The sequence below is a fragment of the Abramis brama genome (genome assembly GCF_963993115.1).
Source record: "Abramis brama genome assembly, chromosome: 14".
NCBI lineage: Eukaryota > Metazoa > Chordata > Actinopteri > Cypriniformes > Leuciscidae > Abramis > Abramis brama.
The window spans coordinates 38,990,425-39,016,778 of record NC_139976.1 but is presented as its reverse complement, the minus strand read 5'-3'; the positions used below and the strand labels follow the sequence as shown (position 1 = coordinate 39,016,778).

The 26,354-nt window shown below is 43.4% G+C and overlaps 2 protein-coding genes across 8 annotated transcripts in view; one reads left to right on the top strand and one right to left on the bottom strand.

Annotated features, from left to right (window-relative positions):
* LOC311096252 (shisa family member 6) overlaps positions 1-17,642 on the top strand; it is a 69,759-nt gene extending 52,117 nt beyond the window's left edge. Inside the window, exons 5-9 of one of the 7 annotated variants that reach the window (XM_084135314.1) lie at positions 158-196; positions 8,470-8,532; positions 10,536-10,556; positions 11,056-11,208; positions 15,944-17,642. In XM_084135314.1, the coding sequence (XP_083991440.1) occupies positions 158-196; positions 8,470-8,532; positions 10,536-10,556; positions 11,056-11,208; positions 15,944-16,692 (1,025 nt within the window). In that variant the 3' untranslated portion in view covers positions 16,693-17,642. The remainder of the gene's footprint in view (positions 1-157; positions 197-8,469; positions 8,533-10,535; positions 10,557-11,055; positions 11,209-15,943) is intronic. The other 6 variants (XM_084135316.1, XM_084135315.1, XM_084135317.1 and 3 more) reach the window with 6 other exon arrangements.
* Positions 17,643-21,673: 4,031 nt separating this feature from the next.
* Positions 21,674-26,354, bottom strand: part of dnah9 (dynein, axonemal, heavy chain 9) — a gene marked incomplete at its 5' end in the record, with an annotated part of 111,943 nt that continues 107,262 nt past the window's right edge. The window contains 2 exons of the mRNA XM_084135755.1: positions 21,674-22,042; positions 25,107-25,496. Of these exons, the coding sequence (XP_083991881.1) occupies positions 21,815-22,042; positions 25,107-25,496 (618 nt within the window). The 3' untranslated portion in view covers positions 21,674-21,814. The remainder of the gene's footprint in view (positions 22,043-25,106; positions 25,497-26,354) is intronic.

Below are 26,354 nucleotides of genomic sequence, written 5' to 3'. Positions count from 1 at the left end.
CTCTTGCAAAACGGCATGATGATTCACCCTGTCCTAATGCGTTCGGGCTAAAGCCATAGAACTCGAACTCGGACAGGAATCTGATTATATTGTGTGTGGATGGCAGCTGTGATGACGGTTCACTCACTGTGTTCCTCTGCCTGGTTGTGTCTTCCAGGGGAGAAGCAATGGCCGGTTCGCTCTCAGAGTCACCATGGTAGGAACGCTGCTTGTGTGTGGTTGAGTGTGTTTCTTCCCTCGGCCTCTGCCTGTGTTCGTGCTGGATGTGTGTGTGTGTGTGTGTGTGTCTGTGTAAGTCATGTAGCTCTGTGGACGATGGTTGATTAGATGCTTTCTTGCATTCTTCTCCTGCTTCTCCTGCATCCCTGTAGTGTCTTTGTTCCTCTGGATTCCCTGTTCCTCCAGTGCCTTCGCCAGACAGAGGAGCACACATGCTAGCGCAGGGATAAAGACAGTTTTGAATGATGTTACTTCTTATTAATTAAAGAAGACATCAGAAAAATCTGTGCTTATCTCTGCGGGCGACGTGATGATGCTCCTCGCAAAAGAAGATCTTCTGCCGGCATCCCCGAACCTGGTATGTGCGAGCCAACATGGGTGTTTTTCTGTCTTTGTACATGTTTTCTTTGTGTTGTTTTTGTTGTGAGGTACATTTATGAGAAGAAAAACCTAATAAAACACATTTGAAATGCTCCAGGTCTCTAGCATGCTGTTTAGTATGGAGCGAACGTGTCTGGGTCAGTGTCCATGAAATTACTGGAGTGTCTGTGATATTGCTAAATGATCCAGTGCTTTTCCATCTTATCCCCAGAGAGAAGTTGTATAGTCACTCTATCAGTGTGTATTTGTCAGTGTGTGCACGGCTCTTTAAAAGCAAATACGCAATGTTTATTTATTTTTGCATGGAGAGCCGAAGAATCCTCAAGTTAAAGATAAAGAGCTCTGTTGAAGCTGACACACACTGCATTAGATGCTCTAACCCTGGCTGCATTCTCATACATGTAGAACTACTGTGACATTTCACAATTAAATGTTAACCGTTTTTGTCAGTGTTTAAATGCCAGACCCCAGTGGATTTCCGGCTCTGCCTTTGTCAAAAACAGGAGGAGGGCAAGCCATTGGACTCGAGCCGTCAGCGAGGTCCATCTAGACCAGGCGTTTTCAATTAAAGTTCCAAGGTCTCTATATCTCCTTCCCAGCTCCGGACAATACTTTTTTGGAACAGTTATACATATCCACCGGGGCAGACGTTTTACTCTGTAAAAGAAAGAAAAACCCCTAAACAATCAAAATAGTCATCAAAGATGAGAATCTTGGGCCCAGAGAGCCAAAACACTGATGTCTAAGAGTTTCCGCCAAAAAATTACCTAAAAAAGTAAATATTTCTCCCAACTGGATATGAATATAAAAAGGTTAGATCAGATGTTTTAACAGGCTATTTTTTATTTTACATTTAGACATCTTTGTGTATGGCACATAAAAGCCTTATGACTGAGAAACACTCTGGTTGACCTGCACCATTTTTATATTTTGCTCAAAGTAATAAACTACTAAAAACAAACAATGTACATAATCTAATAATCAAAACTCTCATCATGAGGACAAAACAAAGTTAACTAGAAATTTGAAAGTTTTTTGTTAGAATTTGGAAAATTATTTAGAGATGGCAAGGGAAGACCATCTCTAAATGATTTTCCAAATTCTAACATTGTTTATTATGAAATGCACTTCATATGCTGATGTTAAATGTATGAAAAAAAACCATCTAAAGATGCCAAACATTACCTTGTCACAAACCTGGTTTAGTTAAACGGTCAGAATCATCTATATGGCGGATCAGAATAACTGTATTTGCTGCTCACGTGTTTCTGCTAATGTTGTTGAAATAACCGCGTCGTCTGCAGCTCTTAATGCGGTGCGAGAGAGAGAAGCAACACACACGGGCATGAAGGAAGCACTTTTAGCTCTAGAGAAAATATTATAGATGTAGTTCTGAAAGATCATTATCATAAACAACCCTGAGTGCTTGTGATGTAAACCGCTCCGCTGTTGACAATGCTCACTGTAATCTGTAGAAACGGTAAAATGGCGCAATTATGTCCCTCCATTTGAATAACACTGATCTAGACTACATCATTAGTGGCCCGTTTGCTGAAGCAGTGTCCTCCTGAACAGCTCTGGGAGGAAACGTGACGCTCTCGATGTGTCTCCATCCCGATCGGCCCTTCATTAGTCCGAGCATCTTCCCGATCGGCTCCTCCAGACTGAGCTTCATCAGGGACGATCATGTGAAGCCAGATATTTTAACAAAGGAACTCAAGCAAGCAGATGTATTTGTCTTTGCTTGCTGACCTGAGGTTTGTCGGGATGTGTTGATGGAGGAGCGGGAAGCGTGTTGTTGATTCCCGACAGCGCTGGACGAGACGCGAGGGAACGAGCACTAGCGGCCACACAGCTGCTCACGCACATGTTCTCGCATCTCCTTCTTTACTCGCTTTTTGCAATACATTTTTTGCTTTGATGATGTCCACGATTAGAGGACATGTTAACAAATTAACTTTTTATTCCAGGATAATTTAATATCACATCTCATGAGACGCATTATATTACTGCTTCTTTTATCGACAGATGTATTAAGCTGCTTTTGCTCTAATCCTGGAGCCTCGAGATGAGATGTGCCCACTGAGTTCTGGTGTAAACGCGATGACAACAGATGAGGTGGATGCATTTCATTCTCTGGAGGAAATGGAAGAGAAATGTCAAACTACTGAATCATTGCTTGGCCATCTGGACATTACTATGCAAACTGGGATGAGTGTTGTTATATTAGATGTGAAACAGGAGTGTGTGCAAAGTGAAGATTCATCAGCTGTAGGCACTGGCGTCGGTTTGCTGGTTCGCTTTCAAAAGGCCAAATCAACAACATTTGTGGTGTCTGATTCATACAAAGTAAATTTCATCACCAAGCAGGGAGGATATTAAAAATGATGCACAGCTTATGACTACTAAAAGCGACCGCACTGCTGTTAATGTCACCGAGTCGCTCCGAACAGCTCAAGATAACAATAATTCTCTGAAATCATCCGCTGTTAAGCCAAGGTATCATGGGTTATTTTATATTCTCATAAACCAGACAAAGCAACCTGCCGTCTGGTTCAGAAACAAAAACCTCAAAGATACAATTTCACCTAATTGAGGTTGATGTCAGTGAAGATCTCAGAGCTTTTGAGTTTCTTCATTAACCTCGTCTTGTTAACTAACTGACCTGAGACTGGGACCGAACGCGGCCGGATCGGCCCGTACGGCTCGAGAGCGACGGGACGCTGGAGTGTGACCGGCTCAGACCTCCAGACTTCAACTAAACGCCTTCTCAAAAGAAACTAATTGGTCCCCAGATTAAAGCAGGATCATTGAACTGGACGAGCTTCTTATTAATTAGGACTCAGGACTCTGGCTCTTATCAGCGTCGCTGTGAATGTTCTGGACCCGAGACGTTACCGGACACGTCGGCCTCCTAAGCGGTCCTTAACTTTTACTTTGTCAGTTTTAATTTAATTAGTCAGTTTTAGCAGTTGTAGAGAGTGCAGAGCAGGTCATCATCCCAGGATCCTGCTGCTTTTAATCTCGCGTGTTTCTGCTGGAAATAAAAAGGAACATGTACAGTATATTACAGCATAATCACGGTTTAGCTGACTTTGATTCCCTTTTTCCAGATGCAGGATTTTCAGCCGGTGTCTGTAAAACTCCTGCAGGAGCTCAAAGAACAAATTATGTTCTACATTTGTTTTACATTATAATAATATTTCACTGTTTTTAGCAGAATAGACTGTTTAAAAACTTTAACAAATCTCACCTTCCCCAAATATACAGTATTTTATCTCACCTTCCCCAAACTTTTTAACTGTAGTGTATAAGAAACGTATATAATTTTCTTTGAAATTATTAAATATTTTCTACAAACATATCTAAATCTGGTACTTTAATGACGTTTTATGTTATTACTGAACATTATTGTAAAGTGTTCTTACTGTAGTTTAACTGTAAAGGTTGAAAAACCCTGTTGCAGACAGAAACGGTTCCTCCATCAGTACTGTATATACAGGTACAGTAACAGAGAGAAGTAGTTTTTGGGTCTCAGCAGCGATTGACTCCATTCTTTCGAAACAGGGGTCTTCACTCATCTGAGCTCCATGACAGATGTAAATCGATGTTAAACTAGTCACTCTAATGCATTTTTAAACAGGCACAACAGCAGATATCCAGATGAGCTCGACGCTTCGCTCCCTCTAGTTTTCATCTATTTATCAGGCCGCTTCACGAGCCCATCTCTACCAGCTCAGAGGAGCTGCTGTTCATCAGGTCTGCAGTGGACCATCACACACACACACACACACACACACACACACACACACACACACACACACACACACACTCTCTCACAGACACACACACACACACACACACACACACTCTGACAGACATACCACTCTCTCACAGACACACACACACACACACACACTCTCTCACAGACACACACACACACACTCTCTCACACACACACACACTCACACACACACACACTCTCTCTCACAGACACACGCACACTCACAGACACACACTCTCACAGACACACACACACTCTCACAGACACACACACACACACTCACAGACACACACACACACACACTCACAGACACTCTCTCACAGACACACACACACACACACACTCTCACAGACACACACACACACACACACACACACACTCACACACTCACAGACACTCTCTCACAGACACACACACACACACTCTCACAGACACACACACACACACACACACACACACACACACACACACACTGACTCACACATACACACACACACACACACACACAATGTCATCTGGTGAAGCAGCTTCAACACTTTTCGTGGCCAATGAAGATGATGATGATGGTGATGAAGATGATGATGATGATGATGATGAACTCTGTGACCGTGTGAACTGAAGCTCATCGTCACATGCAGCACATCCATCACTTCAGTAAATGACACGTTCCCTTTCAGTCAGTCACGTTCTACGTTACGTCAGAATGACTGACAAATGGGGTCTCGCCCGAGAGCCCAATCACCTTCGAGTGGTACAAAACGAGCCAATGGTATGCAAAGTACCTTGGTCTGCGGAGCTCCCTGTTCCTGGGAGCCTGACTAGAGCTTCCCAGCCCGTCCCGCTGGCTCAACCGAACGATCAGGCTCGCCTATGCGATTCAATTTTGCCTGGCATCCCCCCCAAGTTTTGGGGAGTTCGCTTCACGATGGTGGGCAAGGACGCCCCCGTCATGCGAACAGAGGTCGCAACCCTACTGGCGAAGGGTGCGATCGAGCCGGTCCCTCCAGCCAACATGAAGTATGGGTTTTACAGGTTTCTACTTTATCGTACCCAAGAAAAGCGGTGGGTTACGACCAATCCTGGACCTGCGTTCTTTGAACCAAGCCTTACACAGGCTTCCGTTCAAGATGTTAATGCCTATGCTTTGCTTTCGAGTTGCAGGCATATCAGTACACGGTTCTCCCATTCGGGCTGTCCCTGTCTCCCCGCTTCACGAAGAGGCGGCCTTCCACTGGATGGCGGTTCCACTAAAACTTTTACAGAGTTCTCTGGCTCCTGGGGCATATGGCATCCTCAGCGGCAGTCACGCCGCTCAGCTTGATTCATATGAGACCGCTTCAGCACTGGCTTCAAGACCGAGTCCCAAGATGGGCATGGCAACAGGGCACAAACAGTGTCAGTCACCCTGGCCTGCCGTCGAACCTTCACCCCATGGTCCAACCTCTCCTTTCTACAGGCAGGTGTTCCCCTAGAATGAGTTTCCAGGCATGTTGTTGTCTCAACAGATGCCCCTGCCACGGGCTGTGGTGCCATGTCCAGCGGACATGCTGGGTCGGGCTCCTGGACAGAACCCCAACAGTGGCATGTCAATTGCCTCGAGTTGCTAGTAGTACGTCTTGCTCTGCACCGCTTCAGGGCCCTGCTCAGGGGAAAGCACGCACTTGTCCAGATGGACAACACTGCGACCGTAAGGTACATCAGCCGCCAAGGTGGTCTACTCTCCCGCCACGTCGCAACTCGCCCACCATTTTATGGAGTCAGAAGCATCTGAGGTCGCTTCTTGCCATTCACATCCCGGGCAAGCTAAATCGTGCATCCGTCGAGCTCTCACGACAGTGCTCTTGCCCCGGGTAATTGAGACTCCATCTCCAGATGGATCAGCTGATTTGGGAACGCTTCGGAGACGTATAGGTAGATCTTTTCGCCTCTCCAGACACTTCCCACTGCCAGTGGTTTTATTCCCTGACCGAGGGGACCCTCGACACAAATGCTCTGGCGCAGAGCTGGCCGCGGGGCATTCGCAAGTATGTGTTTCCCCCAGTGATCCTTCTCGCACAGACGTTGTGCAAGATCAGGGAGGACAAGGAGCTGGTCCTCATGGTTGCGCCCTACTGGCCCAGTCGGACCTGGTTCCCCGAACTTGTATTCCTCGCGAAAGCCCCTCCCTGGTCAATTCCTCTGAGGAAGGACCTCCTTTCTCAGAGAAACTCTGGCACCTGCGTCCCGATCTCTGGAACCTACACGTGTGGGTCCTGGTTGGGATGCGGAAGGTTTAAGTACTTTGCCACCTCAGGTGGTAACTACTATCACTTCAGCTAGGGCCCTGTCCACCGGACACGCCTATGCTCTGAGGTGGAAACTCTTCGTCACTTGGTGTTCTTCTCGTCAAGAAGACGCCTGGAAATGTCTGATCGGGTCGATGCTCTCCTTCCTTCAGCAAGGATTAGAATGAAGGCTGTCTCCCTCCACCCTCAAGGTTTATGTGGCTGCCATTTCAGCTCACCATGATTTGATTGACTCTAAGCCAGTAGGGAAGCACAACCTGGTCATCAGGTTCCTGCGAGGAGCTAGGAGGCTTAATCTGCCCTGCCCTCAGCAGAGACCCTCTTGGGATCTCTCAGTGATTCTGTCTGCGCTGCAGAGAACACCCTTTGAGCCATTGCACTCAGTGGAGCTTAAGTTCCTCTTGTTGAAGACGGCGCTCCTGATGGCTTTGGCCTCAGTTAAGAGGGAAGGGGACCTGCAGGCATTTTCAGTTGACAAAGCGTGCCTGGACTTCCGGCCGGCTAACTCCCATGTGATCCTGAGACAGGGATATGTGCCCAAAGTTCCCACAACTCCTTCAGGGATCAGGTGGTGAACTTGCAAGCGCTGCCCCTGGAGGAGGCAGACCCAGCCCTAGCACTGCTCTGTCCAGTACACGCCATTCCGCGCTTACGTAGATAAAACTGCTTTAGGACCTCAGACCAGCTCTTTGTCTGTTACGGAGGCCAGCAGAAGGGAAAGGCTGTCTCCAAGCAGAGGTTGTCCCACTGGATAGTAGATGCTATTACCTCGGCTTACCAAGCTTAAGGCCTGCCTTACACCTCCACGCTAACAGACATTAGTAGAGCTGCGGCTGGGCGACACCTAACACATTTTGCGAGATTCTACAATCTCTGTGTAGAGCCCGTATCCTCTCGTATACTCGCTCCAAGTAGCCAGTAAGGAGGACCTGCTCAGTGTCAATTCGCTTGCTGCGCCATTCCACTCCACGGACTGGATGCATGCGCTAATTTCCTTAGGTGAGTGAACACACCTCTCGGCTCCTCAGCGAAGAACTTGAATGCGAGAATTCACACGCTGCTCCTTATATACACACACAGCGGCCGGAGCTCGCAACACAAATTCCACTGACCAAGGTACTTTGTGTACAATTGGCTCATTTTGTATCACACAAAGGAGATTGGGCTCTCGGACGAGATCCCATTCGTCAGTCGTTCTGACGTAACGTCTCTGTTCCCTCCTTCAGGGAACGAGGGTTACATACATAACCGAGATGTTCTGCTTCTCTACAGCTGTGGATTAGTGATAGAGCAATGCATCTGACAACATTTTGAGCAAATATTGTGTAAATGAGTTTTAAATAACAATAAGCACTTAAATGATAAATATTGGTCGACCACTAAAGTTGACTGTACCTGCATTGTTTGTTGCTGATGCTTCTTTTGTCATTTGCTTTATGTTCATTACATGGCCAAACGCATGCAGACCGTGATGAACACACACACACACACACACACATTACTAACAGCTGCATGAACTCAAACATGCTTCTGTATTTCAACATGACCTGAACTCGACTGAAAAGTGCAGAAGTGCTCATAGCAGCCAATGAGGATCTGCTCCCTATTTAATGTTGTAATGAAATATAAGAATCAAGCACATATTGGAGGTCTGCATACTCTCGGCCATGTAGTGTGTTGCTTATTAATGTTTTTCCCTTTTTTTGCTAAAGGCCATTTTCCCCACACGCTCTGGATTATAGTCGATCTTGTTGCCTTTATTTTGCAACCAAATCAGACTTGTCATTGCTTTTTCTGCAGGAGTCCATCAACATAATTACAATCATCTCGGTCTCAGTAGCCCAACGCGAACACCTAAAAATGGTAAGGAACCATCTCAAAGAATAATCTTGTTGTCGAGTGCTTGTGTTTGCATGCCTACAAGATCAACTGGTTCTATGACCAGCTCAATGGCATTGGCCATCTTCATCATCATCACCATCACCACCTTTAAGAAAACAACTCAGAGAACCTTGAGTTAATGTTGTCAATGAGGGCGGCGCTCAGGCCAGTGGTTAAATCTCCCGGCTGTAACGAAAGCTTCTGACTGGCGAGCAGAAACGGCTCGTTAGCACTGATTAAATCACTGCTGTTGGTGAAGCACTCGAGTCGGACTGGGGTTGGTGGAGGATGGGAGTCGCTTTCCCACCCAACAAGCTTCAAAGGCTCCCAGTGGATCTGTGCTTATATGACAAAGCCTGTTATTGCCTTCACACAGAGCAGCTGATTCACTGCATGAAGATCCTGTTCTGCTGTGGATTATTATGACTTGTGTTGCATGGCGGGTTGTCTCGGCCTGCAGTCCAAATCTTTAACAGCTTGTATACTATTTGCATTTTGTCTTGTAACATATACTAAAATATTATTTTAATAAAATAACACACACACACGTTATATAGTATCACTACATTTAGTTTACACACTGCCGTTCAAAAGTCTTCTTTTTTTTAAATAAATCAATACTTTTATTTATTCAGGATGCATTAAGTTGACAGTAAAGACACTTATAATGTCACAAATGATTCTATTTCAAATAAATGCTGTTCTTCTTCATCAAAGAATCTTGAAAAATAAAAAGTATGACAGTTTCCACAAAAATATGAAGCAGCAACATTAATAGTAATGAGAAATGTTTCTTGATCATCAGATCATCATATTAGAGTGATTTCTGAAGGATCATGTGACACTGAAGACTGGAGTAATGATGTTGAAAATCCAGCTTCGATCACAGGAATAAATTACACTTTACTATATATTCACATAGAGAACAGCTGTTTTACATTGGAATAATATTTCACTGTTTTTACAGTACAGTTTTTATCAAATAAATGCAGCCTTGGTGAGCAGAAGAGACTTTAACATTAAAAAATCATTACACATTAAAAAATCTCTTGAACGGTAGTGTATATGGTATAATATATAGTCTTCCTGAATGTACAGTGGCATGTCCTAAATTTGCAGAGTGATACGCGTTTCTGGGTTAAACATATTTTGTTAATCCTGGAACAACATTCCTGTCTGAAAACATTGTCCTCACCCTATCCATAACTTCCATAAAATAGAGGGAAATGATGTGTGAATAACACTGATTGTGAGACTAAACTTACATAAACTGTAAACCTGTCCCTCAAATCTGATTGGTTGATTGGAATGTTGATCCAGGAACATGTTGCACTTGGTGAAATCAGGTTCTGCTATACAGTGTTCTCCAGAAGATTGGACACGCTGTAACAGGGTGGGATTTTGGACAAAAATGAATTGCTAAAGGACAACCTGAATTATGACAATATATTTTGTAAAACAAGAAATTCATAACACAGAAAACCCTGCTGACAATCAATCAATCAATCAATCAAATGGAAGATTAAATGAGCCTAAGATGGTTTCCTGGTCTAAACCAGCTGAACATCACGGCCAGGCCACTGTTACTTCCATTACTACAGTATATAATCGAAAAGAAAATCATTATTGTTGGTCTTCATTGATAATTTCCACTAGAATGCATTTACATTAGTAAATGAATGATGGTTTATGCTGATATTGTCCAAAAGCGCACTTTGAATGCTAGGGCGTTTGGTGGACAGAGTGTTGTATGTATGGCGTGAATGAAGGCGTATTGAGACGGTCAAACACACTCTTCAGTCTCTAACATCACATCAATCCTCTCGCTGTCTGGACGGCGTTCTCTACAAATACTCACTCCCACAACAAGCCAAAATACCATTTCACGATGCTTCATCATTACAAGAGCGCCAAAAAACAAAGCATCCCGACTCTATTTCATTTGCTCTTATTGAACTGCGTTCTTTTTCCCTTGAATTGACCAGCTCACAGATCTCTGAGGCACGGTAAGTTATCTTCGCAACATCATTGATTCTCTATCTTTCCTTCTCCTCCTCCTCCTCCCTCCAATGAAGATGAATGTTTTCCACTTCACACACCACCAACCGCTGAACCCCAATGCATGAACTAAGCAAGTGTAAATGCAGTTGTGTAAGCGTTGCTCGTCCTCCGTCCGTCTGTGAAGTGTTGTTGCGTCTCATTCTGCTGCGCTGGTCGCGACTCTTTTTATAAACCTCGACCTGAGACTCGGACTGGCGTGACGGGCACGAGGAGCCACACACACATCACATCGATCACACCGCATCACATCAGTCACCGCACCCCGCGGTCATGGTCCGCGACGCCGCGACTCTTATAGCCACTAAATCCCAGTCCAGAAGTTCCCATCCTCCCTCCACACAGTAATGTCTTCAACATGTCAAGTGTGTGCTGAGACGTTTATGAATGTGTGATTTTGACTGTTCCCAGTTAAAGATGCGATGGTGTGTTTTGTCTTGCCCGCAGAAAGCACCCGGATGAACAATATCCTCACCTCACAGACCGAGCCATACGATCTTTCCTTCTCTCGCTCCTTCCAGAGTCTCTCTCATCTCCCCCCTTCATACGAGTCTGCCGTGAAAGCTGACCTCAACAAATACTCCTCGCTCAAGAAACTAAGTATGTGCCAGTCTAATGTCCTCAGCTCTGATAATGATCTTTCTTTAGGGGTCTAAAACCTCGAGGCCTCTCAGATCCTGCTGTGTTTATTTCATTACATCTTCAGTCAAGGTTCAGTTTGTTAACATCAGTTACATATAGAAATAAAGTCGCAATTGTGAGAAATGAAATCAAAATTGTTACAATTTACTATTCACAATGTCATTTATATTTTATGTTCTGTTATTACTTTACAATAAGTTTCCATTTTTATGGATATTAGGAATAAGATCACAATTACAGGTTATGAGAAAATAGTCTCAAATGTGAGATATAGAGTATCAAATAATTTTCAATTGAATTATAATTATATTTGTTGTAACACTTACTGTAGTTACGTTCAGTTTGTTGATGTTCGTTAATGCAACAACGAACAGCACTTTTACAGCATTCATCCATTTAGGTCAATGTTAATTAACAGTGAACAAATTAACAGTGATAAAAGTAGATTTATTTATAAATTTACATTAACCTAGATCGAAAATTCCTGAAAACATGGTTCATTCAGGTACTGTATTTCAGTGGATTTTTCACATTCAGAAAGTGTAAATCTGGAGAGCTAATGATAGTCTGTTAGTATGGGAGATTCAACATTATATCAATGCACAATTGACAGTGGCTTGATTCAAGAACGAGGCTCCTGTCAAGAGTCTTTTCCACTCCATCATGTCAATCAGCACGTCTTATTTTCCGTCCACTGCGCGAGATAATCAGTAATCAACATTCGAGCACGATTCATTGTTGATTCCTGTGTTCGCATTTATGCATCTTTGTAAACACACTGTATGGGCCCTATCTTGCACCCAGCACAATTGACTTTGTACAGCGACGCATGTGTCATTCCTATTTTGCACCCGACGCACAGCGGACTTTTCCCTCCACAGACGCACGTCGGTAAATTAGGGAATGAACTTGCGCTCCCGGGGGCGGTTCAGAGTAAAGAGGAGGCGTGATCCGGCGCAAACGTTCCCTGGTGCTATTTTGCAGTTTCAGAAAACAATTCCGCCACAGACCAGGAGAAACCTCGTCTAAAGTCAGCGGCGCGTTCCACATGTTATTCAGAGGCTATTTTAAGGGCGCATGCTTGGCCATAATCAATGTAGCGTGTGCAGAACGCGCATACACTTCTCTCATCTACACAGAAGCAGCAGTTCTCATTTTTAGAAAACCATACATTATTACAAGGAAAAATATTACGTCTTGTAGGTCTTGATAAGCCTAGGGCTTCTACCTATCCCTTTTCGAACACTGTGATTATTATGCTAAAAAAAATTTTTTTTGTTTTGTTTTTCTTGTTTTTGTTTAATTTTATTGATGGATATTTCAGTGTTGCTGTCTTTGGTTTAATTAATTTTTTAATTGTTCGAATAAAGATTTCATTCATTCATTCATATTAACACACGAGGGAAATCATTGTTGTGTCCATGAAGATGTGAAAAAATAGGCATAAATCTAGCTTACACATTTACCCAAATTATCATACGCCTGTTTAACTGAAGCTAATCTGGGTGTGTTTCTCCATCCCCAATGTCACTTCTCTGTGTTTTACGGCCCTGACGAGAACGTCGGTCTCCTCGGCTGTGAACCGCTCCTGGCGCGCGTCTGGCAAATCCGCCGTTATAATAGCAATCCGCCATGGAACAAGCGCGCCTGCTCTTAAAGGGAATGTGAGATGAGGCTCTGATTGGTTTATTTCACGTTACGCCCAAACCACACCTATGAGTAATGAAGCGACTTCAGACCAACACATTTTAGATTTGCCCACAAAGTTACTTGCGTTTCAGATCGTTAAAATAGGGCCCAATATGTGCTGCGGCTTCTATGAGCCGGGTAAAATCCCTATAGGCAAACAAAACCGTAATGTAACACAGGGAGTCACGGCTCGCCGTGGAGATCAGAGCCTTCGTTTCATCCCATCAGGATCTTCCTCAACAGGAGGCCATTATCCGCTCGCACGGGTTCGATCTGAATCTGATATCTCTGAGTAAAGCTTTCTCGTGGCCTCAGCCCCATCGTATTGATTCAGCTAGTGGCAGGTTCTTTTGCTGTGTAATAAGGTCTCAGCTCATTATATTCCCTAAGTGAAGAGTAAATTCCCCTGAGGCTTGTGTAATTGCATAAAGAACGCTCCAGATCTCTCCCGGCCCTGAACCCTGGAAAACTGACAGGCCTCCTCATCTGCAGTTCTTCCGCGTCCGCCGAGCTTCTACCAGCGAAAACATGCAATCATTCACTAAACTATTCATGGCAGCAGACCCTCCTTCTCCGTCGAGTCTCGATAAGCCTCTGAAGCAGGTTATTTCTTGTAGGCTGGAGCCGAAAGGCTTAGCTGTTTCTTTTGGAGCTTCGGTGGAGTTTTGCTCTGACAGATCGTGTTGGATATAGCGTTTCTGTTAATAACATCCAGAGTCTCTTCCTCCTCCTCCTCCTCCTCTTCAGATGTTTGTTTTGCTAATATCCACAAACCTTCAAAAGGAGACTCCTTTATGAAGAAAGATTAATTGAATCTGTAATCACCATAAACCGATTATGTGCCATTAATTCCCCTCAATAACACAGTGTTGGTCCTTTCGGCGAGTGTGAGATAAATGGTGCTATTGAGCTCTTTTATCTCCTAACAAACTCAATCTCATCCCCTCAAGAGATGCTGTTTCAAATGTCCCACAAATATGTCTGCCACTTCCTCGGGCTGTGAATTATTGTACACTTTTTTATTTTTCACAAACCTCTCATCACAGTTATTCGATTAATTCTCACTTAAAGGAAGATTTGTGGCTGTAATTTTGTTTGATACACTCCTTTATTGCATTCACTTCGATATGACTGGGCTCTAAATGTGTGGAGAAATCTATCAAGTGTAACTGATATCTCAAGGACATCAGCCTCCCCAGATTGTATTCATTACACCTCGAGCAGAGGATAATTTCATTATTTCCAGTTCCAATCATTACAGTAGAGTGTCCTGAATCTCTCCAGCTGTGATGCACCATCAGTCCTGTTGACAAAAGAAAGTCTCTGCTTTAAAGTATCTTATTGACTATTAACCAATTCGAATTGGTCAATCGCCATGCGCTGTAGTATTTTGAAAGTTTTAGTCGATTTCACACATATTAGGTTGACAATAGTTCAACAAGTAAAATGTGTAGGCCTACGAGTTTATTTAACAATAACACGTTAATTAATGCAAGTAAGAATAAATGACTCAATCGCATTCTTCTTCTTCTTCTTCTTCTTCTTCTGATGTAAATTCAAGGCTTCTTCCAAACTTGATAAAAAGCAGATGAATCTGAAGTTGGATGTGTTGTTTATGGAGGGGATGGAGGCGTTTACAGGTTTACGTGCCTCGAGGACTATTACCGTATGAATATCTAAAAATAATGAGCTCAGAAGGGAAAGATTGTCTTGTTGGTTCATACAGATTACATAAAAAGAGAATATTTGTTTTCGATATGACTTACATCATTTAAAAGTAGACTCTTCAATCTTTCTAAAGATATATCTCTCATGTCTGTGTGGCAAGTATTCGCTGAGTTTCGGTTCATTTTTGTGACGCGTTTCAGAAAGAAGTTCACAGAGACTGAGACGGCAGAAAGTGCGCCCTGTTTGTTTTCTTGTTTTACAAAAATTGTGTATACAAAAAAAGAGTGAATACAAAAATAAAAGTAGATCCTTTAAAGGCCAATTCACACCGCACAGACAAACGCCAACAAACAAGTCTGTCGGAGTTTGTTGGATCAGCGTGTCACCCCTCTCGGCGTCTGTTGGCGTTGGTCGGAGTTTGTTTTCACCCGACTGGACGCGTTCAATCGGCGTTTGTTGGGTCGTGGAATGTCTGAGCAGTGTGGTATGAGTTTCCAACAAACGACAACAAACTGTGACGTAATCTGACCTGGCCACGAACCGGGTTCACGAATGACAATGAGGCAAGTTCTTGCAAAGGAGCGTGCTTAGTAAATTATCCTTGTAGTGAAAATGGCAGGTTTCTGGACAAATCAGAAGACAGTTCTAGAGAAAGAGCAAGGAGATTTTTGCGAGAGCATACTGGACAAAGTTTGAGCACGCACACGTAAAATCTGAGCGAGAGCAGAGCCATATTTGAAAGCGTGCATCCAGTAAGTTTTGTGCTAGAGTGAAAGAGATCCGCTTGCGAGCTGAGAGAGTCGATACATGGATGCGCTCTCGCGTTACAATAGTGCGCTCTCGTCATTTAACACCAGAGAAACTGCCTCAAAGGAACTATAAAGGGTAGAACTCTTTTGTCTTTACAGTTGTCATGAAAGAGACGAGAAGAAAGTCGTGTCTGAAAGCTGCAATCTTTTATTTTTATTTGTTAAAATGAATGGAAAATATCTGGTATTTTTCCGTGGGTGCTTGACCATTTCCGTGGGTGCTGGAGTTTGCCGGGGCAGTGTGAACATGACACTGCTTCATGATTTATAAAATTATAAATCCAACGGCCAACTTGTTTGTTGGCGTTTGTCTGTGCTGTGGGAATAGGCCTTTACAGTTTCAAATGATGTATTACTCACAAAATTTTGTATTTTAAGTTTTTTCGCTGTTTTCAGGAAAAAATGCAAGTGATTAAAATCCAATCGTTATTACGTTTTATAAACTAGGCCTCAGGAACCTGCATTGGCAAGTTACCTTGTTTTCAGGTTGACTTGAATACTCTGACACTGCTTGTGCTTCCCCACAGCGGATAAGGACGTTGACGACTACTACACCAGGAAGAGGAATCTTCCAGACCTGGCGGCCCGAGGAACTCTTCCTCTGCACATGATGAAGATGAACCAGGATCCCCCGAGCAGCCAGCAGCCCCAGCTGGCGCCCCGCCAGCGTCCCCGCCGGGTCCAGAGGGCCATGTCCCAGGACCGTGTGCTGTCCCCCGAGCGCAGCCAGGAGCTGGACTACCCCACGTCCCCCTACGCCATCTCCCCGTACGGCGGGCGGATCCTCTCCGACGAGCAGCTCCTGTCAGCCGAGCGTCTGCGCTCCCACGAGCGGCTCATCTCGCAGGAACGCCACTACTCGCAGGAGCGCATCCACGCGCAGGACCGGCTCCACTCTCAGGAGCGCCTGCATTCCCAGGACCGCCTCTACTCCCAGGACCGCCTCTACTCGCAGGATCCACTCATCTCTCCCGACAAGATGATGTCCATCAAGCGCTCCGGCTTCCACAGCGACAAGTCCATGTCCAGAGCCATATCGCACACGGACGTGTTCATGCCCACCACACCCCTCCTGGACCGATACAAGATGACCAAAATGCACTCCCATCCCAGTGCCTCGAACAACACGCCACAGAACACTTCCACCATGAACCAGACGGCCTCCAAGAGACAGGCCTTCGCCTCGCGCCGCACGCAGACGATGGAGCAGCTCCACTACGTCCCGCAGCACCACCAACACTACCGCACCGGGAGCAAGACCGAGGTGACTGTTTAACCGCTCACGGGCCGACAGAAGCATACACTCGTCTCAGATCCGGTTCTGCAGGAACTTACCCAGCACCAGCTACTCTAGAGTCCATACCCAGACCCTTCTGTGTGCATTACCATTCAGTTAAATGTGTTTGTTTATCACTAACGAGGAAGGACTTCTGCATTCGTAAGGGCTTTGCATGGGGATTCGCAGACTGCGTCAGAAGAAAGAACATATGATGAAAGGTATGGACATGGAACAGAAGTGTATAAATTTATATATAAATACACACTATATATATATATATATATATATATATATATATATATATATACAAATACTGTTTGTACTTCCGGTCCTAGTCAATAGCTTTAGAAGTTCTTATGATGTACGCGCACTTCTTTTGGTGCCTCTATGAAAACGTTCCATTTCAACAACGAAGTGGTTTTGTGGGTTAAAAAGCACAATCAAGTAAAAGTTTGGTTGAGTTTGGTTTTGTTCATTCGCTCTGTGGGTGATGGCTAGCATATATCAGTTTGTTCTTCAATTAATGGCCATTCATTATTTTGCGAAGATGATTGTAAATAAGCTCTTTTAGCACCACTAAATGGACGAGTCTGTTCTGGTTGGCATTTGTATTATTGTAGTTTGATTTTTAGAGATACAAGACTTCTTCAGAACTATAGAGAACCCACTAACCCAGTGTTGGACCATTTAAAGTTATATATGATACTGTATGTGTGTCCGTTCAAAAGTGTTTGTAGAATGAGAATTGGGCGAATGTTGCTGAACAATATGTTGATTTCTGGCTGTAGACTGTGTTGCAGTGACTCACAAGACAAATGAGTATATTATGCTTGTTGTAGTAGCTTCAAATAAACCGTCCTTATTTTTCTAAACATTAACATATATGTGAAAAAGGTTCATGTGCCTCAAAATACACTGAAATATTAAAGAGCTCCAATCTAATAGTCCATGAAGTCTGGGTGGCTAAATTCAGATGAATTGAGAAAAACACGAAGGCCCTTTGGAACAGCTGTGCCTTTTAGAGAACAACTATCCACTTTAAGTCTCTTACAGGAACACAAGAGGAGAATCTTTGACACGTTTAACTCTTTCCCCGCCAGTGTTTTTGAACAGCATTCTTGATCATTTTCAGACAATTTTCACGCCCCCAGAATATTTTGTTGTATGAATATCTGAACATGTAATATGTCAAAAGAAAGAACAGAGCCTCTGCTTTTAAACAACAATATTGATGCATTCTTTTTCTTTATGTGGGTAAGTTTCATAAAAAAAGCAACATTTTGAACAAAAATCATGTTTTTATCAAAGACTTTGTCCAGATGAGATTCAGAATGATGATCATAAACACAGATGGAGTAGATCGAGTCCAATGCTTCTATCACTTGTTTCTGTTTCTTCGTCAGCTGTGTTTTGATCCCGAGATTCTGTGCTCTTTCAGAAGATTAACAGTGAAAACATGGATTGCCGTCAATAGCGGGGAAAGAGTTCATGAAAGAGAATGAGGAAAAAATAACAAACACGCACCATAAACGTCTCATCAAAGCCGATGTGACTCAAACTGATTGCTTCGTATGATAGCTTTGTTGAAGAACATATTCATTTGAGTTCATGAAAGAAGTAACGACGTCTGGTTTGTGAACAAAATGTTATTTTGAATAATTTTCCCCTCAAAGAATGAATCAAACTAGTTTAAAAAAAAAAACGTGCTGAATGATTCATAGTGTCCATAAGTCATATGGAGTTGATGCTGGAGTACTTCAGACCGGTTCATTGCTATTGCCTGGAAAAAAGCGGCCAGCGCATTATTCAGAATTCCTCCTTTTGTGTTGAAGGAGTAAATAAAGTCACAGTTTAGGACAAACTCCTTCTCAGGTGAATTCTCTATTTTACCATATAGTTCACCAGCTTTTCTTCAGGCCATTGCTACATGGCAACCTTGCTTCATGGTTTTTAGTGTGTTATGTTACAGTTTAACTTCGGAAACACTTGTGTAAAATAGTCTGAGAGAAAAAGAAATGCAATTACTCACACCTAGAAATCGTCCCGTCTTCCAGCAGAGACCGAGAAAGCCAATGTATCTGAAAACTAACCAACCAAATATGCTTCAGCGACTAGGTGATATATTGGGTTATTTTGTCAGTGTTTTGGACGTGTGAATGAATCCCCGCTGCTTGCGTCCCAGCCGGAGCTCAGAAACCTCCTTTAAATTCATTGAACTTCAGGGGAGGAAATGCAATTCTCACACACAAACAAAGCCTTTTGCATTTGCATTTCTTTATTTGCAAAAGCTTTATGGGTGAGACGGACTCGCATCTGCGATCCTCGTACCTCTCTTCTTCCCGATCAGCATTTAGATGAGAATATGACACTTAAATGGAGTCTGTGCAGCAGATTGGCAGTAAAACAGACACTGGCTTCCTCTGTGTGCAAATGGCCGTCGACTAAAACATCGCTCACATATGAAATAATGAAAAGCCCTGCAGGTCCTGCTTCTGAGAGCAGTCTTGTTCAGTCCAAACGCATGTTTCCAGCTAAATTTTTTATCCCGGTAATGTTGAGGTATGAGGCAGGCTGTGTGTGAATCTGCAGCATTATTCCTCAATTATTCAGCATCTGTCAGTCAGAACGCCGAGTGCAGAAACAAGAGATGCGTTTTAACCACGTGCTTCTGAAAAAGGCATTTTTGTATGAGAAACTGCAGTTTAGGCTTCAGATGTGCTGCACAATACACCGACGTTCAATCATTCTCTTAAGGACTCTCATAAGGCTTGAATACACCACATAAATCTTCATATTCCACACGGCACTTGTGAATAATATAGGCAATGGTGCATTTCTAAAGCTTTTAGAGAAAAAGAAGAGGCTCCAAGCGCTTCCATTAAGTTTACAGTTTGCTCTTGTCTCAAATTAGCATATTTCAGAAAGCCAAAGTGAAGAAACACCACGATCCTCTGGAAATTAGCATACAGCCTGCTTTAATATTACATATACTGCGCCATCGAGGCTCTGGTGTAAGTCATTCCTCGAGACTGACCTGTAGCCTAGCAACCAGCTTTCCCATGGAAAACGATTAAAGCTCCTTCTTTAGATTCTGAGCAGGAATCGAGAGGTTTGTGCTTCACCATCGGCTCAAACGTGTGTGTGTGTGTGTGTGGATGCTTTACTGAAGATCTTCTTACTGTACTTACTTCTTACCACCGCAACTTCCTTCGTATTTGAAAAGAAATACTCATTAGTTACTACTATCAACACAACATTACATTTTTAAAGGTCTCACGTCATAATGACATCATGTCATGTGATTGTCTTTCAGAACACAAAAGATGCGATATGAAACGGGACCATTAAAGTGGTTCATATGCAGTGTTTTCCACTGAACGTCCTACTCTTAAAGCTCATACTTGTGCATATTCTACACACAGTGTGTCACTAAATGTCTTCATCTTCGACACACAAAGCTCTAATACACAAAGCAATGGCTTGTTTAGTTGGGGACATTTAATATTCAACAATATTATTGATCTCCTGCACTGACACCATTATATGAGAACTGAACTGAGCTGGACGATGACATCACGGTTTCTCCAGAGAGGCTATATATATATATATATATAAATGAACTAAATTAATAACTTTTTTTACGACAGAAATGAAGCATCACTGAACTGACTTAAGCTGGACTGACGCTATTTTCTTCTGGACACAATCTTTGTTGCATTATTTTCCTGCTATCTCTGTAAAGCTGCTTTGAAACACTGTATTGTTAAAAGCGCTGTATAAATAAAGCTGACGACTTAATATGACTTAAAATATAGTGCAAACGTTTTGTGATACTTTTAGTGTCGGGTTTTGTACAGAAATGTGCATGAGATCAGACTTCAGCGGGAGAGCCGAGACTCTCTTTAGCACTGATCTGACAGCAGTCCTGACACCGTATAATGAGCCGTACCGTGACCAACCTGATTAATTGCTTTCACTAATTTACCGTTCGTTTAATCATGGACGGCTGCCAACAAAACTCTGACATTCTTATCTCCTCCTCTGATGTCCACAATCAATACTAAAGCAATCTGAGTACAAAACCTCATTTTCTTCTGTAATGCTTTCGAAACGCAGTGCGATCGCATCTTCAGCTCAGTCTCAACCATGAACACAGTCTTAAAGAACGAGGGAAACTGTGTTGAACACACCGTGTAAACGCTCTCAGCTCAGACTGGGAAAGTATGTGAACCTTTAATAGCTTCTTCAATAGCAGGCTGATCCTGCAGATCTCGGTTAGCTGAGGCCGTTCCTCCGTACAAACGCTGGAAACTCTGCGGGAATCTCAGTTTGAGGTCAGGACTGACCGACTCTGACCTCACGAGCTTCATCTGGGACCCTCACCCGCTTTATGAACATTTTTAACCCGACGCGATCTTCAGTTTCGAGATCACAAAAAACGATTATAATCTTCAAAATGGCCGCCTGTAAATGTCCTTTATTTGAGGCGTTTCTCTGACGCCTGAAACCTTAAACCTCACGCTTTTCTTTGATGCCTTACAAGAAATGCAAATCTAGTTAAAACTGCCTCTCGACCGCTTCGGCCTGAGTAAACCAGCAGCACACTGATCATCTATAGCTGATGTGGAGAAGCAGGTTCGCCTCACATTTTGTGTCTGTTTGTTCACGTGGTTCATATTTATTTCTCTGTCGTATTTGTCTGATATCCCTTACACTGGAACACGAGTGAGGAAGAGGCTGAGTAATTGGATTCTGGGTCGATGTATTGCACATCTTCAGTTTCCCGTGGCCTGTTTCACAGACTCTTCAATAACAGATCTCAGTGACCCTGGAGGCTCGGCTTCACCGCCTCACACCTCGCTGTCTCCGGCCGAGAGCTTTCAGTGCCACACAACTAACACAGATCTGCACAACACAAGTCAAGCACATCTAGGAAAGTAAAACTCAGAGGAACTAATATGAAACAGGAGAAAGTGCTTTTAATTTGACTTGACAGCACGTCTGTGCAAACATCGCACTGGATCGTCACAACAAATGATGAACAAACTATTAAATACTACTATTATAAAAACTCATCTATGATATAAATAATGAATGCCTGTAATGCCCCTGGCCCAGCTCAGATCTGCAGCAGCAGCGCGACTCCAGCGAGGGTCCACTTGGACGGGCTGTCTCGGGTCTTCAGGCTGAAGGTCCACACGTATGTGGGTCCGCGCTGGCGGGTCTTGTAGACGGGACACTGGTACTGGCCGCGCTGGTCCTGCTTGTCCACCGGGACGGCTTTGATGAACATCACGGGCATCGCAGGCGTGAGCTCCTTCAGACGGGCGTCCACCATGACCCCAGCCTGCAGGACACACACACACACGCGCACACACACGCGCACGCACACACACACGCACACACACACACGCACACACACACGCGCACGCACACACACACACACGCACACACAAACACACACACACACACACGCACACACACACACGCACACACACACACGCACACACACACGCACACACACACGCACACACACACACACGCACACACAAACACACACACACGCACACACACACACGCGCACACACACGCGCACGCACACACACACGCACACACACACGCACACACACACACGCACACACACACGCGCACGCACACACACACACGCACACGCACACACACACACGCACGCACACACGCACGCACACACACACACACACACACGCACACACACACACACGCGCACACACACAAACACACACGCACACCGCACACACACAGATTTACAAACATTTTAGTAACAACTCTATATGATAAATCACCAATTAAACTATTTCATAATGTGCATTTAAATAATGTCAAGTCATAATGTCATATACTGTATATTCATATTTGTATAGTTATGAAGTACAGATCATTTTGAAAATCCACATGAAATGGAAATGTACTTTTCTGCCCTATTGCGATGAATATCCGAGTGAAATGTCTGAAAAGATTACAGGGGCACATACATAAAAATATTTATGTTTTATATTTCACTGCAATATTCCATTGTTGTCTACATTGAGTTCATGGAGACTTAACTATAAGCCACAAGAGACCAAGTGACTTCCAACCGATACATTTCTTGACAACAATATTGTCATATAGCAACTTGGTGAAATAATACTTTGAATGTGGATCATCCAATCAGATTTTAAAGCTGTGATCAGTTTCATAATGTTTGTTAATGACAGATGTAATCAGATTGAGTGTCTGTTGGCCAGTGTGACAGATCTAGAGTAAAGTACAGTAGTCTGCATCGTCCTGAACACGGAGGACTTCACAGAGGGAAACTCGGTTAATTCAATTAGAGTGTTAAAGAGACGAATGCACATAATGTTGACATTGCAGCATCTATGGAGACGCGGGTTATGATTCTCCTCTAATGAACTCATAATGAAATCGCCTCGCAGTGAAAGATCATGGTGCTTTTAAACAGTGATAGTTGTGCGAGTCTGGATAAATACAGTCCCTGAAACACTCGTCCTCCACTTCACTGTAAGCGTCACGCTCACGTCTTCCTAACTCTTGACTGCACTCGCTCATCAGCTGAGAGAATCTGTGGCTGGGGGAATAACTCTCGGATCAGAGTGATCATGAATATATGACGTCCTCCTGTAAACGAGGCTTCATCCTCCATCATGAGCTGGAAACATCCGGAGCCTCTGTTTGAGTTCATGGAAGATGTGCGGCGTAAAACAGTGATCAAAACTGCGTAATTAAAGTTCATTAGAGCGCTAATGGTGCAAACACGCGCTCCTCGTCGCGGGTCGTGTGTTAGTGGGAGTGTTGAACTGTAGAGACGGGTCTCAGAAACCATCAGGGGAATGAAGGAACACTCATGAACATCACTCAGGTGAGGCACTACAGGTGTACGCACATCTGAACGCTGGTGTTCATGTGAGGTCAGTCACTCTGTTGTCTTTAAAACTCACTTTTCACTTTTCATAGCAATGAAGTGAGTGTGAATTTAAGCCAGTAAATCTTACAAATACATGAATATACTCATAAGTGCTTCAGTTTGCTATCTTCTCATCTGCGTTTTGCTTGAACATGTTAAACATATCTAATCGTTACTGTTATACATTTTAATTAAAATGTTTGCAACTTATTAAATATTAAAATATGTTTAAATTATCTGTTAAAACTAGTGTAGGAAATAGCAAATGTAAATGATATGATTGAATTTGAATTATCATTTTGCTCCAAGCATTGCACGTAGTCTGGAAAATGTACATTTAAATACAGAAATGCATTGCCATTTTGCATATTACATTTCAAATTGAATATTCCTATCCATAAGCTTCCATAATTATAATTTTTTTTGCATTAAAAGCATTTTCAAAATTATTATTTTTTTCTTGTAATTTAAAAAGTTTTTGATGTATGCATCTCTGAATCACACACAGCTGTATATTAAGGGGGCAATATTAATATCCCGGTTATAAGCACATCTTCACTAGCTAGCATGGTGGCGATAGACAGTCTAAGTCCCGCCCCTCTGCTTCCGGCTCATGGGACCTTACTTCGGAAAAAATATGTATGGTAGTCAATGGCGAGAGACAACTTATCTTTTTATTCCGTTTGAACTGTGCCCTGAATTACACATATGATGTTTGTCAATTTAAAAGATAATTATGAAAGTCAAGAAAGTCGCAGTTTGTCATAAAACAGAAGAGTAACATTTAGTTTTATGTGAAAATCGCTCAATGAACTACATCTCTCGTCTCGCACTATGCACGTCACCAACATGGTCTCGTATGTGTGCAGTCTGGTACAAAACACTCAGGCATGACGGCGTAACGTTACGATTATAACGTAAGACTATAGAAACAGACAGACGTTAGCTTCAGTAAAGTTAGCTTCATTCATTGAGAGAAAAGGTATGACGTCACACGTGCGCCTTTTGGGTTTGTAGTCTCTGTAATTACGTATTTTCACAGTCTTATACCTCAACAGTTTTACATCAAACTGCGACTTTCTTGACTTTAAAATGTATCTTTTAAATTGACAAACATCATATGTGTAATTCAGGGCACAATTCAAACGAGATCAAAATATTTGTTGTATCGCGCCATTGACTACCATACAATATTTTTCCGAAGTAAGGTCCCACGGTGGTCCACCGGAAGGGGAGGGACTTAGGCTCTCTATAGCTTTATCACTCCCTCATTTTACAATGGTGGTGGTTGAGGAGAGATCCCCTGACATGATTGTAAAGCACTTTGGGTGTACAGTAGTACATATGAAAGCGCTAAATAAATGCCTCATTCTATTCTATTCAATCAACACTTAGATCTAGAACACAAACTTGCTTCTCAACACAGAACCAGGTGAGTGTAGCCCTGATCCAGAGACAGAGCCAGTACCTGTGGTTCCCAGCGCGCTCCCTCCATGAAGAGCCCGTGGATGTAGGCGCCCTCTCTGGGCGGCGCGCTGAACTCCTCTCGGCTCTTCTTGGTGACGTCACACTGCAGGCTCATGCGGTCCAGAGGCCACTCGTTGCGCCGGGCCATGGACTGCATGATGGCCGTGAGGAAGGACTGCGGGTTGAAGAAGCCAGCGAGCCACACCACCGCCGGCAGACTGAAGTCCGAGGTCCAGGCCTCCAGCTCGCGGATGCGGGTCAGCAGGTCCACGAACCAGATGGCCAGGCCACACATGGACGGGTACGCTCGCTTGGTCCAGGAGTCCGGCACCTGGTCCAGGTACACCGCGTTCTGGAGGTTCTCCATGTCGTTGGTCATCGTGAGCTCGCCCTGTGAGAGGAACGTCAGGCAGTGAGTCGAGTCTCCTTCATTTATACAGCGCTTTAACAATATAGATTGTTTACAAGCAGCTTTACAGCGATAACAGGAGATTACAGTAACAGAGATTGTTTAGGCTTTACAGCAGATCTAGAATAAAGTTATTGTCCAGATAAAGTTAGTTTTGATTGATTCACTTCCGTTGTAAAGATCATTAGTTATTACAGTTTTTCTCGATTGCTTAAACACTATAACCAGGCTTTTGAACAAAAATTTCAAAACCATAACGCCATTTATCAAAAAGCACACCCATTTCCCTAAACTATAAACACTATTCCCTGTTTTGACACATGAGTCAGATTTGTTGAACTGTCACTGCAAAACTCTACACACAAATCCCTTCATTTCTCATTGCCTAGACCATGTCATTTAGAAAGCACTAGCATTCAATATTGTTCACTCAAGTCAGCACAGCTTCAGCTCAGTTACACACAATTACCCAAGTGGAAACACTGAGAGTCAAAATTTAACACACATCAATCAGATCCTTCAATAGAGAGATAAAAGGGCCCAAATCAGTTTATTGAGTTTTGGAACAATGGATCCAGAAAGACATGAAGGAAGAGATTGAGGAGGGATAAGGAGGAGGAGGAGGATGAAGGGCAAGAAGACAAGCAGTCTCAGATGAAATTCAAGCCATTCAAGCCACTCTAGTTGCCCATGTCTTAGTCAATGGTGTGTCTATGAGGGAGGCTGGGCTACGAGTAAGGCCAAATTTGAGTCGCTTTACCGTCGCCTCGAGAACCTTCAGGGAGGTGTGATGGCAAACACAATTCTATCACTGAATAAGAGACAAACATTTCCAATAGT